The following is a 16,786-nucleotide window of genomic DNA, read 5'->3' as shown; positions in this document are numbered from 1 at the left end:
GTGATGCCCACGGCGCGTTGCGAGTGTTTGGCGTCGGCGCAAGCGTCGCCCACATTTCCCAGAACCACGAGGACGCTGTGGCCGCCGCCCCTGCCAGCCGCCGCCATGACGAACAACGAGGCGCCGCCACTAGAGTTGTCGGACATCATGCACCCGTTATCGCCCTCGCCTGCGCCTCTGCCTCCTGAAGCACCGCAAGAGCCGCCTGCTGAGCCGCCGCCTTCATCTGTGAATCATGCGGCGGCACGGACTTCACGTAGTCCGTCCCCTGAACCTCTGGATCATATTGAGTTCCAGGAATTGAAGCAGAAAATCCGGAATATGGGCTTGCTGGACCGAGGTTCCGCTGACTTGACTCCCAGAGAGAGGGAACTGGCCACAATAGTGAGTTCCAAACGTCAGCGTTCATATTTGATCCAGAGACGATCCCCGAATATCAGGTATTGCGGCTCACCTCAATGACGTATCCAGACTCCTCCCAGTTAGTCAGGCAGGCTGAGACTATTGCCCACTTGACCCGGCAACGGGATTTTCTCTTACGACAAGCTGAAGAGGAACGCATCAGATGGGAGGCAGAGAGGGAGGGCTGGGACCGGATGGCAGAGGCTCTCATCTCGAATCGCAGTAGAGGAAACCATCCCACTTATCGCGAAGAGGTACGTACGCTTGTCCCGCCAGAATGCCAGACATGCTTCAGGGAAAGTTATCTCCCGTTATCTTGCCTCCGTATGTTTTCGCCTGTGATCGATGGTGACAGACTGTGCCCTTCGGGTCAACGGCTGCCACGGACATTACTCTGGCCCTGCTTCTCAGTCTTTTCAAGTTTTATGAGTTTGCTAAAGTCGTCCGTACCTTCCGTTTATTGCTAACAGGAGCTAGCTCGAGAAGTACACAACCTTGATTCCGACGCTAAAGCCTTGAGGCAAAAGGTGAGACTGGTACGTTATATGAGGGTTTTCGCTCACCCCAAGATCAATAAGCTTGAAGGCGCCCATCTCCGTATACAGCAACTGCAGAACGAGCTCACAAGTCTGCGTCCCATTCTACTGATGGAGCCACTTACCTTGCCAGATGCTCCTGCCCAACCGAAACCAACCCGTAAGCCCAAACAGAAGAAACAGCCTCCTCCATCACCTATTCAGTCCGATGCGCACCTATCTCAAGATGAACGCACTGAGGATGCGGAAACGCATGATATGAACGATAACGTGACCGCCACACCCAATGTCAAGGGTAAAGGTAGAGCGGACCACTACAGACGAGAGACACAGTCGTTACTACCATCGCTCATGCCCCAGTCGGCGGCAAAGGCGAAGAAAACCAAAGGGCCAAAGGGTAGAGATGTGGCAGGTATAGCAGGCCCGTCCACATCCGCCGGTAAACCTTTACTCGCAGACGCGCGAGCCGAGCACCTCCTCTTAGCTGCGCGGAAAGTGGGCCGCGAGCGTGCTGGCATAATGGCAGGCATCACGCGCAAGCTCGAGGCCGAGGAGAGGGAAAGGGAGAAACAGCGCAAGAAGGAGGAGGAAGCCAACGCGCGCGTCCAAGCCACACCGAAGACGCCCAGACGGACCACCGCCGCGAACACGACGACCACCGCGCACGTGACGCCCGCCACAATGCCACACATGAACTACCACCAGCAGGCGTACGCGTACCTGCCGATTTCGTTCACGGGCACGCCTGCGGGGCCGGTGCTCGTGCCGATCGCGCCTGGGCACTTCCCGCACCTGCCGCAGACGCCGACGACGTCCAGGACGTCCGCGCGGACGCCGTCGACGTTGTCGAGGCAGCAGTCGTCGGCCACGCCGCACACGCCGTTGCAGTCGTTGATAGACGCTGCTGCGCATGTGCAGGGGAACGAAGACGAGCAAGGGCCTTCGACTCCGAGTGGGAGGAATATGCGCACTCCGCGTCCTGGCGCGTATGGGCAGGTTCGCCCGCTGCCTATCATGGAACTTCCAGAGTCTCCAGTACCTAAACGCAGGAGGATGGCCGCTGCTTCGAGCACGGCGAGCTCTTCGAAGACGCAGTCTACGCCTAGCGCAAGCCATGATCGGCCTGAGAATACAACACCTGCGTCGCTTACGAGGGAGAGCTCTGGTCTGGATCTGTTGGCGAACCAGGCCGTGATAAATTCCAGTCAAGGCCGGAAGGACAAAGGGAAGGGTAAGGAACAGGCCTCTCAAGGCACAAATGATCCCAAGAATGGTCCCAGAAAACGGGGGCGACCAAAGGGGAAGGGCAAATACAGAAGCGACATCATAGTCGTCTCTCGTACACCGACACCAGATATTTCCCCGGAGTCGGAAGAGGACGCCCACGACTCTGCGACCGAAGTCGAGCGGCTCACGACGTCCGGCGTACATGATGACGAGGTCGGCGACGGCCTGAATGGCTCCAGCGGCGTGAGTGCCCCCAATCCATCAGGTGTCCCAGGGGAGGTTGCGACACCTGCGTTGGCACCGCCCATCACGCTGGAGCGGTCGCGCAGCGAGGACGGGCTGGAGTCGGCTGCTGAGTCGCCGCGGAATAGGATGTTCCTCGTTCCGAGCACCCAGCTTTTTTCGCGCCGATCATCGTCAATACCGCCCCGTTTTATGCGAATGCCTCGTGCGGGAGCATCCACGGATGTCAATGGGGATAATGAGAATGAGGAGGAGAGAGATGAGCTCGCCAATATGGACTCTTCACCTGGTATGCAGGCCTTCATAGTCTTTTTACCGCTGTTTCTGATCATCTATGACTGTACAGAATAGCTCGAGTGTCACGAGGGGCTTGATTGATGGTAAAGATATAATGCACATTCCATGCAACGGCGGGGGCTAACTTTCCGGTTCTAGGCCAGGGAAAATAGAAAAATATGTGAACCGCGAGGGCCAAGCCACGCCCCATTAATGATGCTGGTTCTCCAACGAAGGGAAATAGGAAGTGTCTCCACAGGTCCTCAACCATTGAAACGCGATACCACCCAAGGTCTGACGTCTTGCTCGATATATCTATTGCTATAATATCAAATCTTGTATTCTATTCTTGTATCCATGTCTCGTCCATGGCAATGCTACTTCACTTTCGTTTTAGGCTTCAATGGGGCTATTCTGGTGGACCTACTCCGTCTGTCAGACGTCATTGTGTCGTCTTTATGGATCCATGGACCCCTTGATTGATCGCATTGTCTAGCGGCTGGTTCGGAACACCCTAGCCCAACGCAGCGCTCAGGCTACCGGGGCTGTAGTACGGCCTACAGTAAGACCCGACCCCTGCCCTGTATATCGGTATGATAAGGTCGAGAGTTTCTTGCCCTGACATTTCAGAGTAGGCCTGACACCCCTGACACGGCAAGTTCAAACAAAACCAAAACTGCACATGCAGCCCTATGGCATAACTAACTCAGGTGGCTAACTGTTATTACATCCCAGATTACCCACTGATTGGTTATGCAGCTGGAACAAGACCATGATTGAGATATCAAATGGAGCCTCCATGCACTGCATTTCGTCGGTATGTGTGCAGGTGATCAGGCCACACGCCGGTCACCTACTACGACCTTGGCGCTTGCCCGGAGTGGCTATATATAAAGCGACTCCCCTTCCCTATTGTCTTTCATGGCGACGACGGAAGATCCACCGCCGTATGCAACCGTAAGGCAAGTACTGTATTGCTCGGGCTTTGTGGGTGTACCGACTGGCAATGTTATAACTCTAGTGATGACGTGGGTCCGGCTTTGGAATGTCAAGCCAGCAGCGAGGGGACTTCGGCAATCCCACTTCCCACTCGGACTTGTACGCACCACTCCCCACTCATCACCGCTTCCGAGGCGCTAATAGGACCTAGCGGAAGATACTCGAGTCCTGCATCCATATTACATGACCAATACGCTTGGATATCGATGGGCGACGCTGAAAATATGGAGTCGCTTATCAGGCCAAGAAGGTCTTCCTTTATATCATGATGGGGACATGCTGCAAGGGGAATTAGAGCTCAACATCAAGCATGAAGAACGAGTAAAAGAGATCTCTGTTATGGTAAGCTCGTCTACTTGCACCTGTTCTTCCACTCAGTATCGCGGGAAGATAGACTGCCGCATATCGAGTAACGTATTTCTGGAAATGAAACGAACTCTTTGGTCGTCTTCATCCGACCGATGTGGCACCTTCAGCGGACAATACGTATGGCCATTTTCCTTCGTAATCCCCAGGAAAGCATTCCTCCAATTGGATGGTGACATTCGGCGATCTTTTCTTCTTCCACCTACCTGTTATGACAACACCAAGGGATGGGAGGTCCAGTATGAAGTCCAGCTGACTTTTGACAGGGATCATTTGTTACGTCCAGACGATAAGTAAGCAGGTTAGATCTTGCTGGCTATCCTTATTTAGTTGTGGATGCAGACTTGTCGCTCCAGTCGAATTAATGCCGCTTACTGGATTACAAGACAGGCCGGCGCTAATACAGCCCACATGCCCAGGGGATCCACCATTTCTGGGATACGGTCTTGACCCAAACGGCTGGAGCGCGCCGGAATCTACTCTCGTCGTGGGCACGACGGTGACTGGCAGACCCATCGCTGTCACATGCAAAGTGAGCCGCAATCCTTCACATCAGCTTTGCGTGTTTACAGCGGTCTCAGCTCCAGGTTGAAAATCCGGCGAGTTACACCATGATACCTTCGTGCTTGCGTTCCCACTTCTTACCGAGTTTTGTAGCTCTGCTATGTCAGAGGTTCGGTCATTCGGTGTATCTTGACCGTCGAGACGGACGATCCGCTGGTACTCGACCTTCTAACGTCTGAGCATGCCCCACAGGTGAAGTTGATGAGAAAATTGGGCTTCGAGAAAGATCAAGCCCTCCATAGTGGACTCGATGACCGTCCTCGCAGTATTCCGGAGGACCAGGTTAACATTGTATCCGTTACAAAGATCGAGAGCGCTGCGTGGTGGAAACCGGATGATAAACCAACCCACAATCAAACCAGATGTACGCTCAACGGCGAAATCTTGGTCGCGGACGACCTTACCCCAAGCTGTTTCTTTCCCGGATTCGTCGTGCTGGTGCGTCATACTAACCCTATAAATTGCATATTGCTCAGATGCTTGCAGTACGAGGTAGCCATGTACCCCTTTCTAGCATCCGAATTCTCTTCTGCAGGTGGTCGTGATACTCCATTAATTCGCCAGAAAGTGGACATAGTCCCTCAGCACGGCCCGGGCCGTAGCGGGCAAATGCCTCCATCCTATGCATCACTCTCCGGACCCCAGCGAGATACTCGAAGTAAAAGGTCTCGTGTGCGTCTTCCTGGAGTCCTCAATGCGGCAAGGCCCCTGCTGCCCGGCACGAGCGTGATTCCACCCAGGAGACGTTTGACCTACGACATCGCTGGTGCCGTGTCACCATGATCTGCATTGACCACCTTCTTCCCCGTAACGATGTGCATAGATAAACTTAGTCTACCAGAACGTACCGTTCATCGCCGCAATACAACAGTAATTTCACATAGCTATATGGACTGTGGCAGCAATGTGGCAGAGAGCTAGCGTCCGAAAGCCGCCGAGGCCCGACACAGTACCTGAAGCCGGGAACAGCCGAGCTGTATGTAACTGTGGCTCAGGCTTCCAAGCCGCAAGGTCCACTTCGACCGGATTCCCTGGCGACCATAACTCACCAACGAAAATGCCTTGATTGATAATGGGACGACGGAACACGACAGTACACGACGTTGCCGCCCTTCGCGTTCATCCTGACGGCACACGGGTACCTTCGTCTCTACCGGCCAAAGCTCAAGATGCTGTAAACGCTGGGGACACTTTCTCGCGTGGTCTTCGTCCGCGAATAGCGAAATACACTGTGCAGGATACGCGAGGGAATCTCTTCGCGAGAGATGCTGGTGGACTGGGACAAGTGCCTCGCAGGTTGCGTGCGGCAAGGACAGAAGAGGAAGAGGGTGAATCGTCTGAACTCGATCGAAGTCTGGTCGAAGCGAAAGCACATGGGATTGAGGATGGTACTACGCCGGGCGGAGACAATGGCTCCCGCGGCAAGAAACGTGCTGCTCAGGAAGTGAAGGACAGGAGAGCGAAGAGGCGGAGGGAATTCGCAGAAGATTACAATTTCCTGCCAGGTCTTTCGCCTGTTTCTGGCACGTCGCGCAGTCAACCGTCTTCCCAGGGAATTGTCACGACAGACGTCGGATATAAGGCAACACTTGACAATGCGCAGGGTCGCGATCCTCTTTACAACTGGGCAATACCTTCGTCGGTCAGTAGCTGAGGCCTCCTTTTCTCGATTGGGTCTGACCTGCAACTGCAGGATCTGCTGAAAATTATACATCACTTCGCTTCAGTTCATTACTCTGGGAAAGGTCAACTGTTTGACGCCTCAAGAGAAGCAAGACTGATCAAGAAAATTAGGAGAATGAAAAGGCTCCAGGCAGCGGAGGCGGACGATGGGTCAGATACTCGGGCCAATTCATCTTCCCCTGAAATCAGTACAATGCAAGGTGGAAATATCCAAGAGAGTGAAGAAAGCGAAGGGAGCTCCGAAGGAGACGGCGGGAGCGGCGATGAATCCACCGGTTCCATCGCGGAGACTCGCCGCGACGGGCCTTCATCTCAAGCAAATTCGAAGCACAAGACTTCTCGCCCCAAGAGACATCGTCGGGGTCAGGCCCAGCTACGGAGAGACATGTACAAGGCGTTTGACGGCAGCGCTTTAGTAGCGCTTGGTATGCTTGTGCAAGAACACGTAGCAAGTCTCGTCGCTCCTCACATCCCAGAGGAATGGGAAGAAGATATGGAGAATCACAATAACAACACGGACGCTAACGAGGACTCAAGATCGCGGAAAAGAGGGCAAAAGAAAAGCACGCCGCGCCGCGGTCTTGAGCAGGTCCACACCAGGAAGACGCCTGCGGGCGGCAGCGTAACTGCCAGTCCAGCAGCCCGCGATGAAAATTCGGCAACCCATGATACGCCAGAAGAACACACGCAGTCTGACAGTGACGAGAGTGTCGGTAATTTGTTCGACGGCGGCGGCGAGGAGCCAGTCTTGGCTCCGGACAACTCGGATGACTCCGACTACGTTCCATGAATTGCTGGCATGCCAGTGTCCTTTTGATGGATTTGTCTGAGACGTATAGAACGGAGTGTGTCGCACTTGGGACAGGATGAATCACGTCCCGAGACACAGCATCATTTCCACTGGCAGATGATACTTCATCGGACGCAAATGCAAGATGATTCCTGCGCCGTTGATATACTGCCTCGTACGTCGGTCCTCTCAGACCCTTGCATCATGGCGTTGACCAACTTGGGCTGTAGATGTACAGATAAAATCCGCACGTCGTGATCAGACATCACCGTGTGATGCAGAGTTTTCCATGTACATCGGGGTCAAGTTCCTCGCAGCCGGACTCAGTCAAATACTGAAGACGTCTCTGTGCTACTGGCGGCGTCGATATTTGGGATCAACCAGAGCGGAACTATGGCTCCTTGCAATCCCGCGTATCCCACCTCTCATGTATAGCCCCGACGACAAGTCTGGTGTTGCCTACTTCAGTACCTCGACAGCCCCAATAACGAGCCATTGGGGGGAGCCTGCTTTGAACGGATTGCTATATTGTATCTGTACTCGTGGCGGGTGAAGGGAGCCTGTAGCATAGCTGAAGGCACAGGATCTCCTGGAATTTTGTCATTGTAGCAGACCGGGGTCGAGCAGCTCGCCGATACCGGTATTTATGAAACTTGCCTCACTTCTCCCTGGACCTGCCGCAAGAGTGAAATGCAAGATAGTGTCGCTGGTCAGAGCAGCAGTCGATTCCTCGAAGCTGTGATGTTTCATAATCCGACTGAGCTATGGCTATATTGGTGTGGCCAGTGTAAATGGTATCGAGCAATGATTACATTATTACATATAAGTTGATGGGTACTCGCGTTTCGATGATCCTTCAGGACTGTAATTCCTTTCCTGCCTCTCGTCTTATCATCAGATATGTGTTCGGAAGTGCCCATCTCAATTCGGGCCGATGAATTGGTACAGAATCCGCCGGACAAGACCAGACAGATACTGCGGGTCGTTCTAGAAAGCAACATGAGCACAAAGGCCAGGCCGTAACACACTAAGCACATCAGCGGACGAACCTGATAGATACTCATGACCATTCCCATACCGAGTGCCGTCAGCTATTCCACGGCCAATCAGCCTATACCCGAAGAACCCATGCAATCCACCACTCACCAGCGGCTCGCCAAATTTCCCCGTCTTGAACACGAGGCCCTTACCCCGCGCCATCACCCACGCGCTTTGCAGTCCCTTGGGCAGGACGTACATCGCCAGCTCTCCGCGACGCCTCTTCTCTTCAACGAACAGCGACAACCCCGCAAGGAGGCCGCCGAGCCAGAATGACGGCTTCGAAATGAGCATGTTCAGCAGCCACTGTGGGATGGGTGAGGAGGGTCTCGAAGATAGTGATGAGTACATCCAATGCTTGAAGCAGAAAAACGCTGCCAGCGACAGACATTAGTATGTCCCTGCCGCACATACATGGTACCCTACCTTGGTAAATCAACACAAACGTCCCCAAGAACGCCGAACTGCGTGTTGTCCCCCAACCCGCCCTGAGAAGCATATGCTTGGGGTCCTTCATGAACGCCGCCCGCTTGAACAGCAGCATGGGGATAAAGTGCAGTGCGCCGTAGATCGGGAGCATCCACTTGAATACATCCATAAAACGTGGAAGGGGCAGCCACATGCACGAATCGATCATCGGGTGGACGGCCTCACATGGACCGAAGTGGGGACCGTACGAGGGCGAGGACGATGTCGCGCTCTTGTAGAGATCAAGGAGAACGGTCCGGTTGTGTGGGGTAACGTCCTAGCTCAGAAAATCAACAAAAGATGGGAGACGAAGGTCGAACAAGACTTACGTCTCGGCGAAGGATGCCTTCGAGATCGGCAATGTTAAATTTGCCGTCCCTGACGAGATCTCGATTCATGCGGATGGCTCCTGGAGGTGTCATGGACGCTGCTTCTATCCTGTCTCGGGAAACTCAGCAGAACCGGTGGAATCGTAGAAATATCGCACACCATTTGTTGTAAGAGTGTGGAAGGGTGTCGGGTCGGAGGAGGAAGCCGTACAAGATCTGCCCACAGCTGAGATACTCGAGTGATTAGCTCCAATTGAGACAGATTCGCAGGGAACACACCATAAAGAAAACACGATGACGTCCCCGTGGGGTACACGGATCCCTCGCTTCGAGGTAAAGGCATTATACGAGCCTTGCAGTCCTCTCACGAACATCTGCTGAGCAACAGCCACTCGATTCGCCCGTTTTTCGAACATGACTGCAACTGCACCCGCGATCGAGCCGGCAGCAATGGCATGCCAGCGTCGCGTCTGCTTCCTGATCAGCACCTGCTGGGCGCTCGCGCTCAGGGATAGCCGCGGCCGTCGCTCGGACAGCATAGGGCGTCTCGGCGTCATGGCCAGAGGGGTAGCGGACCCGGGGGTGATCGGGGTAGACGTTCCAGATGCCTCCAAGTCGTCCTCCTCTTCCAGTGCAGACTCCCTGAAGGACAGGCGGCGGGAATGCGTGGGTGAGGGCCGCAATATAGGTAGCGCATTCAATATGAACTTGTAGAGAAAGACGAAGGAACCGAACATGGCCGTGAAGCGCAAGGTGTCCGGGCCAAAGATCGCGGTGCGCACATACGATAGCCATAACTTCCTGTGGGAGGCATCAAACTGAGGCTGCACGGTAGGAAGGACCGAGTGTTCACCGACCTGGACAGTCTCCTCAGTCTGAAGGCTAACAGGAAGAGATTAACCCCTGCCCGGATATTGAATGCGAGGGCACCAGCTCCTGAAGTTGGTCCAGGTTGGCACACATTCAGAAACAGAAGATACACGCGAAGGAAACGGAACACGCACTCATCCCCCCTCTGCCGGCGTGCTCTAAGCACTCCCACAAATCATCCACTTCTGCCACGGGCTCCCCTCTGTCTCTCCAGACCATCTTTCTCGCTTCACTAAGCCGCTCTTCATAGTTTGCCAAAGCAACTAAGTTCTCGAAGGATTGTATCGCGCGTTTAGGGGCCATTTGGATGTAGGATGGAGGTCGCTTGTTATATCTCGGCCGGCTGGGACCACCAGCCTCAACGTCCGCCATGGCCGGGGTAAAGGTGGGTGGGAGGTACAGCCGGTACTGACCCCGTCAGCGGTTTTCCCCAGACAAGCAATGTGCGGGGTTGGGGAACGCATAGCCGCCGGTTGTCACGAGAAGGCGCAACGAGGCATTTATCACGAGCTTACACAGTACAGTAGAATGATCAATGACGTCGAATGCTTATACCTAACTACATATAGACGGCATCGGGCGACTGACTGCACGGAAACTCAGGTCAAGAGACATGCACACAGGTGAACTCAGACGGAGGAAAGCAAGTGGCATTTTGTACTACGAGTAGACAGGAAACGCAGGTGCCATATAGTGGTCGGCTAACCTAATAGTGAAAAGGAGTCAGCATGCGCTGTAACGCTCTCTTAGACCAAGCAAATAGTCAGACAAAGTTATAATGATTCCGGATAGACTGTTATCCTCAGTGGACGAGTCCTCCGTCGAGGGAGTCTGTATTGTCATCCCTCTGGCCATATGCAACATTACTCACCTAGCGGTTCTTGAAGTACTCAAGGAGGACGTGGAGACCCTCGCTCTCAACACCGTAGTCCTTGACGACCACGCAAGAGCATCCGACAACCTTGCGGGGGTTGCCCTCCCTGTCAATCTTGCACAGGCCCGCCCACGTACCGAGGACCTTGGCGTCTCCGACCTTGATCAAGTTAATCTTGTGCTCGGCACAGAGAGCCTCGATGAGCTTGATGTACTCGGCCTCGGTACAGGTCTCGACCAGCACACACAAGTGCGCTTGACGCTTGTCGAGGGCCTTGGCGCATTCGCGCAGACCCCGAGCCAGACCATCGTGGACAAGAGCGTTCTTCAGAACTTGCTGTGAAGGGGGAAACGATGAGGCCTGCGGGCAGGGCAAACAGACAGCAACACACCTGAAGAGCGTCCTCCACAGACATTCTGCCCTTGGGAGCATCGGTCGCGGTGACCTCAACCTCAGCCTCCGGGGCGTCGACTTGAATTTCATCTCCAGCGTCAGACATCCTGAGTACAGCGGTTAGTGGACATCGTCCGTGAGGGCTGCACACGCACTTTTATTGGGATTTATGGGGCCTGTGCGATGTCTTCTTCCGCTATCGTTGATGTGAGGAAAATTAGAGTTTGGCGACGCTAGCCCGTATAGCAGACGGCATTGAACTCCGCCGGGAGAGGCCGAGGCGGATGTCAGCGGTTCGATCCTTGCCGCAGGCTGTGGCACCGCAACGTTTGCACTACTTCTAAGTAACTTGTGGCATACACCCATGCACCTTACGACGCGTCAGCGTCAAGCTCACTATAACCTTCAGTGCAAACAAGACGAGACTCGGCGCTAAGGCGGGGTCACACCTGATTAAACCTGTACCGTCTGCTACCCTTGAGGTCTATGGCGCCCTGTCACCTTGTCAAAGCATGCCGCTGAGACACAAAATCTAACCTTCTTTCCAGTAGCTCGTTCACCCTCTTTCCCCGCAGATCTCGCGCGCCTGAGCTGGTGAATCATAAAATATGTGATCATGCGTCAAACTTGCAATCCATCACTGATGCGGGTGTGTGCAGGCATTACAGCTATCCATTTTCGTCTGTAGTATGAACTCAAATAGTAAGACTGCCTGACAAACAGAAAGCTGCCGACCAAATGCCCTATCCCCTGGCATCGCAGATGCTTGGGGCGGGCAGACGAGGAAGACGAGATCACCGTATGTTCACCCACGAGTGCTAGCAGATATTTTTGGATTCCTGGGTACGTCGGACGCTTCAAGGGCTTGTGGGTCCATGCTCCACAACCCGGCCGAGGACTTGCGCAAACCTCGGCTTCAAAGATTTGAGGCCCGTAAAAGAGAGCCTGAATGTTACAGCTGGACACGGCAGAGTATACTGATCACAAGAGTCAAAATGTCAGCTGACAACAAACCGACTCAGAAGTCCGCTTTGAAAGTCATCATGGTATGCAATTATCTACAGCAGACCTATCCAACGCACTCTAACGTAGGTATAGGGTGCCATGACCTTTGGCGAGGCGGCCTTTGAGCAGGCGCGAGTCACCGACGTGAAGGAGGTCGCCGCCATACTCGACGTCTTCCAGGCGCATGGCCATTCCCAGGTAATAGTTTCCATTGACCCCAAAGAGTAATGCACCGCATTAACGAGTTACCGGCTATAGGTCGACACTGCCCGGCTTTACTGCAACGGCACCAGCGAGGAATATCTTGGGAAACTCGACTGGCAGAAACGTGGCCTCGCAATGGACACTAAGCTGTATCCCACCGCTGTGCGTACCGAGCCACCCGTCGTTGGACGGGGGCAAGTACTCACCTAGGTGCTACATTATGCGTTCCGGCTTGCAGCATGGGCCGACGCTTCCAGGCTTCCCCTTGATATCCCATTCTCCGGAGGCAAGTAGTCCCTGAATTTATTGAGAATTAAATTACTTCATTTACACCCTCGCCCAGGATCTCCGCAAGCACTTGATGGCGTCTCTCTAAGCGCTTGAGACAGAGTCTGTATTACGGCGGTGGATGTGAAACACCAGTCACAACTCACCGTGCATCACGTTTAGCAAAATCCACATATTCTACCTGCACGGCCCCGACCGTCAGATACCATACGAGGTCACACTGAAAGCCGTCAACGACCTCTACAAAGAAGGGTACTTCGAGCACTTTGGCATCAGCAACTATATGGCGTATGTCTTCTCTCACTTTCGGGGCTTGGCTATATATCCCTGACCATTATCACATTAGATGGGAGGTGGCAGAGATCGTTCAGATTTGCAAGGCCAGTGGGTATATCCAGCCTACCGTATATCAAGGCATATATAACGCCATTCATAGGTCAGTTGTACCGAAGTCGTCTGGATGCATCGCCTGCTCATCACCATGTTATAAATCCTGTCAGAGGCGTAGAGCCAGAATTGTTCCCGTGTCTACGGAAGTACGGAATGAGCTTCTACGAGTACAACCCACGTGAGTATTTTTCTGACACCAGGGGACACCCCACTCATCATCCCATACTCCAGTGGCCGGAGGATTCTTCACAGGTCGGTATACCCGAGACCAGCAGACCGTCGAGCCTGGCTCGCGATTCGATCCGAACAAAGCGCAGGGAAAGGTAACAGTTTCGCGCGGTTGTCATCATACACGTCTCCTTGCTAAGCATCCCTGGTACTCCCAGGGATACCGCTACAGGTACTGGAACGATGCGACCTTCGACGCGCTCGAGTCTGTCAAGGCCGTCGGCGAGAAGCACGGTCTGAGCCTCGCTGAGATCGCGCTGCGCTGGGTGTCACACCACAGTTTGTTGAAGCGCGAGCACGGCGATGCCATCTTGATTGGGGCGTCCAGCGTGCAGCATATCGAACAGGTTGGTCGCCTGTAGCATGTTTCGCATCTTATTCAATGACTGTCCTTCCTGTCGTGAATATGACAGAACTTGATTGATCTCGAGCAAGGCCCCCTTCGTGAGTACTCCGGCCGCCTTCCTGCGCAGAGGGGTGATGACTGAGAGAGGTACTGCTATTTCAACAGCGGACGAAGTCATCAAGGCTTTGGACAATGCTTGGGCTGCTGTCAAGGGAATAGCTACGCCTTACTTCCATTGAAGGCGGATTTGTTGGCAGATCATAGATAGCAGGCCTTCACCCTTGTGCCGTGCCGGGAGCCAGTGAGAATCCGGAGTTCTTGAAGCGAGGAAGCCTACGCGATTCCGCGGGCCAGCGTTGAGTCGAATATACCGGGTCATGAGTGTACCCACTATGTTCTTATGGATCTCCCACGCACAGTTAACAGATCGCGATAGCTATTCCGCACAACGCAAGACCGTAACTGGCTAATGGATGAGTACATGATAGCTAAAATCATTCGAACCTTCCTCTGCATTCACACCCAGCTAACCGAGGACATCCGCTCATTCGCCGAGGGACTGCCCTTCAGTGGAAGTAAGGAGTAGCCTTGCCCTTGAGACACGCCCAAGCCTTATCCAAAGCTTTCACGACGTCCTCCGCTGAGCACGTTTTCACATTAGCACCGCCCACCAACCGACCATGTCTGACCAGTCTACTCACGAAGCGGGCCCTTCTCGAGGCCGATCAAGTTCTGTCACATCCAAAAGCCAATCACGCTTCTTGTTAGTGAGAGGGGGGGGGGTGGCAGGGAGCATCAGCACACTTACCTGCTCGATATGCTTCAGGCTCGACGCCCCGATCAACACCGAGTCCCCATGCTCGCGCTTCATGAGCCTGTGGGTGCGACACCCAGCGCAGCGCGATCTCCGCGAGGGTCAGCCCGTGCTTGTCGCCGACCGCCTCGCCGGACTCGAGCGCGTCGAAGGTCGCGTCGTTCCAGTACCCTTTTGTCGCACGATACTCTCCGTGAGAGCGCCATTCAAGCGGGTGTGAGGGTAAGGCCTACCTGTGGCGGTATGCCTGCGGGAAGGGGAGAGGAGATTCGAATAAGGGGGGCCAACAGGGTATCAATGTAGAGGTGCATTACCCTGCCCTGCATGCTGCTCGGGTCGAACCGCGCGCTGCGCTGGCCGTCCTGCTGGTCGCGGGTGTACCTCCCAGTGAAGAATCCACCCGCCACTGCGCGTGAGCAGGACATCCGCCATGGACTCGGAGAGCACCTGCGGGGGTTGAACTCGTAAAAGCTGATCCCGTACTCCCGCGGGCACGGGAACAGCTCCGGCTCGACAGCCCTTCCAAGCGCGCGTTATCTCCGTCGGCGAACCTCCCACCTGATCCCATAAACAAATCATCGCCGATGCCCTCAGGAGAAGGGTCTATACGCACGACATGTAGTTGCTGATGCCGAACTGCGCGAAGAGCCCCTCCTTGTACAGCTCGTCGACGGCCTTGAGGGTGACCTCGTACGGCGTCCGCCGGTCGGGGCCGTGGAGATAGAATAGATTGATTTTGCTAAGGGCGGGGTGTGAGATGGGGTGTGAGTGGGGCGAGGGGGTAGAGGGAACGAAAAGGCTGACTTGGTCTTTAGCGCCATCAGGGAGTCCTGAAGGTGCTTTCGGAGGTCCTGCAGGTAGGGGGGGGGGCGGGGTCATCAGTACTAGTATTGTGGACCACAAAAATGCGATGGGCGTGGCGTACCTCCGGAGAGTGGGAGATCGCAGGGATGCCGGGGGGGCTGACCGTATTTCTGGTGAGAAAATACAACCACACGACGAGCAGGCCCACCTGGGGGCACGCGGCGAAGCGCGGAGCACGCACGACGGTGGGATCGAGCTTCGTGTCCACCGCGAGCCCGCGTCGAGCTTGCCCCGGTACTCCTCGCGCGTACACCCGCGCGGTGTCGACCTGTGCCCGCGCGTCAGTATTTGCTTGGCTGCACGACACGCGTCGAGGACGAAATACCTGGTGGTGCCCGTGCGCCTGGAAGACGTCGAGGATGGCGGCGACGTCCTTGAGGGCGGTGACGCGCGCGTGTCGAGTATCGTCGTTTGTACGTTCAAGCTCGAGTTCTGTTCTGCCAATGCTCAGTCTGATTGCCATACCGTCCTCTTCAAACCGCCGGACATTTCAATACCTGGATTTGCGCAAACCCGGCGCATGCCCGCTCCGCGTGGACCCAAACCTCAAATCCACGGATACCCCCAGGGCCAGTCAGCGAAAATAATGTTACCTCGGGGCCATCGACGCGCAAGAACACGCTTTGGTCAGCGCGGCTTAGACTTACTGTTTCCCAGCGTATCGCAGAGCACGAAACGCGCAGCGCTACATAATACCGATAAGAACCAGCTGGCGAGGTAGCTGTAGCACGCAGCTTGAAGAATTAGCTGTCGCAGTGTTCCAGTCTCGCCATGCGCAGCACGGTGCGGTGACATACAGTACCGCGCAGAGCGGGACATACTAGTACACATACATACATATGCCAGGAGCCTTCGGATGGTTCGGTTCGGACGGTTTGGCTCGTGTGTGGCACGCGGGAGACGGAAGTTTCCGGCAGGGCGGGTTCGGAGCCACAGGCGCGTCCCCGCGGTGGTCGACCATGTCCTCCTCCGAGTCGGGCACACCTCCGAGCACGCCTGCCACGAATGCGCCAACGACTTCTATGGAGAGCTCCAAGTCTCAACTGGCTTCCGCAGTGCGCCCGTACTCCCAATCGCCGTGCGTGTCGTCGTATACGTGCAAGGCTCTAATGTTCTCAGATGATCTGATTTGTTCAGACTCCCAGCCTGCGGTCTCAGCGCCCTATGTACGTCCCCCGCCCACCATCCCGCCACTGACAGTAACACCCATCCTCCGATAGTCCTCGGCTCCGCCCTGATCCCCGCGACGCTGCACCCGCCCAGAGCGCACATCCCGCCCTTCCTCCACCGCTTCGGGTTCGGCATCGTCTTCTCCGTCGCGGGGTACGTCCTCGCGCAGGGCGACGCGCGCAACGGGAGCGGGATCGCCACAGGTGCGTTTGGCATGCATAGCATACCTCTCTCGCGACTGACTCCATGCATGCATGCGCGGGACGCAGCGTGGTCCCTGACGTACCTGTTCCTCCACCTACGACGGAGCGTGAAAGCGCCCAGGCACCCAATGACCGTCGTCCTCACCGGCGGGGCGCTCGCCACCACGGCGCTCTACGGGACGGAGTACTTTGTCCTGCAGGAGTGACGAGCCCTCC

The 16,786-nt window shown here is 55.2% G+C and overlaps 7 protein-coding genes across 7 annotated transcripts; 4 read left to right on the top strand and 3 right to left on the bottom strand.

Annotated features, from left to right (window-relative positions):
* Nucleotides 1–105: 105 nt before the first annotated feature.
* Nucleotides 106–5,396, top strand: GLOTRDRAFT_135891 (uncharacterized protein; the record flags this gene model as incomplete). Its single annotated transcript, XM_007863818.1, has 7 exons — nt 106–384; nt 441–656; nt 873–929; nt 981–2,697; nt 4,469–4,581; nt 4,806–5,051; nt 5,100–5,396. The coding sequence occupies 7 exons, from the start codon at nt 106–108 to the stop codon at nt 5,394–5,396; spliced, it is 2,925 nt and encodes a 974-aa protein (XP_007862009.1).
* A 233-nt stretch (nt 5,397–5,629) lies between these two features.
* On the top strand, nt 5,630–7,766 carry GLOTRDRAFT_69860 (uncharacterized protein). The gene is made up of 3 exons (XM_007863817.1): nt 5,630–6,255; nt 6,307–7,261; nt 7,317–7,766. The coding sequence occupies exons 1-2, from the start codon at nt 5,686–5,688 to the stop codon at nt 7,084–7,086; spliced, it is 1,350 nt and encodes a 449-aa protein (XP_007862008.1). The 5' UTR covers nt 5,630–5,685; the 3' UTR covers nt 7,087–7,261; nt 7,317–7,766.
* Nucleotides 7,767–7,839: 73 nt separating this feature from the next.
* GLOTRDRAFT_135889 (uncharacterized protein) lies at nt 7,840–10,163 on the bottom strand (the record flags this gene model as incomplete). The annotated part of the gene is made up of 9 exons (XM_007863816.1): nt 7,840–8,073; nt 8,136–8,177; nt 8,233–8,498; nt 8,551–8,869; nt 8,922–9,030; nt 9,082–9,147; nt 9,201–9,722; nt 9,779–9,857; nt 9,926–10,163. The coding sequence occupies 9 exons, from the start codon at nt 10,161–10,163 to the stop codon at nt 8,008–8,010; spliced, it is 1,707 nt and encodes a 568-aa protein (XP_007862007.1). The 3' UTR covers nt 7,840–8,007.
* Nucleotides 10,164–10,273: 110 nt separating this feature from the next.
* On the bottom strand, nt 10,274–11,255 carry GLOTRDRAFT_54404 (40S ribosomal protein S12). Its single transcript, XM_007863637.1, has 4 exons — nt 11,214–11,255; nt 11,057–11,165; nt 10,663–11,001; nt 10,274–10,497 (listed from the first exon to the last, which is right to left on the bottom strand). The coding sequence occupies exons 2-3, from the start codon at nt 11,162–11,164 to the stop codon at nt 10,663–10,665; spliced, it is 447 nt and encodes a 148-aa protein (XP_007861828.1). The 5' UTR covers nt 11,165; nt 11,214–11,255; the 3' UTR covers nt 10,274–10,497.
* A 798-nt stretch (nt 11,256–12,053) lies between these two features.
* On the top strand, nt 12,054–13,758 carry GLOTRDRAFT_125190 (Aldo/keto reductase; the record flags this gene model as incomplete). The annotated part of the gene is made up of 10 exons (XM_007863815.1): nt 12,054–12,104; nt 12,157–12,261; nt 12,322–12,416; nt 12,718–12,843; nt 12,902–12,991; nt 13,056–13,123; nt 13,177–13,268; nt 13,332–13,520; nt 13,587–13,617; nt 13,685–13,758. The coding sequence occupies 10 exons, from the start codon at nt 12,054–12,056 to the stop codon at nt 13,756–13,758; spliced, it is 921 nt and encodes a 306-aa protein (XP_007862006.1).
* A 327-nt stretch (nt 13,759–14,085) lies between these two features.
* On the bottom strand, nt 14,086–15,660 carry GLOTRDRAFT_125189 (uncharacterized protein; the record flags this gene model as incomplete). The annotated part of the gene is made up of 7 exons (XM_007864587.1): nt 14,086–14,159; nt 14,328–14,504; nt 14,567–14,580; nt 14,947–15,072; nt 15,138–15,184; nt 15,259–15,465; nt 15,523–15,660. 7 exons carry the CDS (start codon nt 15,658–15,660, stop codon nt 14,086–14,088), a joined length of 783 nt encoding a protein of 260 aa, XP_007862778.1.
* Nucleotides 15,661–16,156: 496 nt separating this feature from the next.
* On the top strand, nt 16,157–16,776 carry GLOTRDRAFT_125188 (uncharacterized protein; the record flags this gene model as incomplete). Its single annotated transcript, XM_007863814.1, has 4 exons — nt 16,157–16,275; nt 16,335–16,363; nt 16,418–16,570; nt 16,637–16,776. 4 exons carry the CDS (start codon nt 16,157–16,159, stop codon nt 16,774–16,776), a joined length of 441 nt encoding a protein of 146 aa, XP_007862005.1.
* Nucleotides 16,777–16,786: the final 10 nt, after the last annotated feature.

The sequence above is a fragment of the Gloeophyllum trabeum genome (assembly GCF_000344685.1).
Source record: "Gloeophyllum trabeum ATCC 11539 unplaced genomic scaffold GLOTRscaffold_00002, whole genome shotgun sequence".
NCBI lineage: Eukaryota > Fungi > Basidiomycota > Agaricomycetes > Gloeophyllales > Gloeophyllaceae > Gloeophyllum > Gloeophyllum trabeum.
This window is presented reverse-complemented; position numbering and strand designations above follow the sequence as displayed.

Coding starts and splice junctions, on each gene's coding strand:
- GLOTRDRAFT_69860 (XM_007863817.1), top strand. CDS start 5,686: ATGGGACGACGGAACACGACAGTACACGACGTTGCCGCCCTTCGCGTT. Junction 6,256..6,306: donor ACTGGGCAATACCTTCGTCG/GTCAGTAGCTGA, acceptor CTGCAACTGCAG/GATCTGCTGAAAATTATACA.
- GLOTRDRAFT_54404 (XM_007863637.1), bottom strand. CDS start 11,164: ATGTCTGACGCTGGAGATGAAATTCAAGTCGACGCCCCGGAGGCTGAG. Junction 11,002..11,056: donor CTGTGGAGGACGCTCTTCAG/GTGTGTTGCTGT, acceptor CCCCCTTCACAG/CAAGTTCTGAAGAACGCTCT.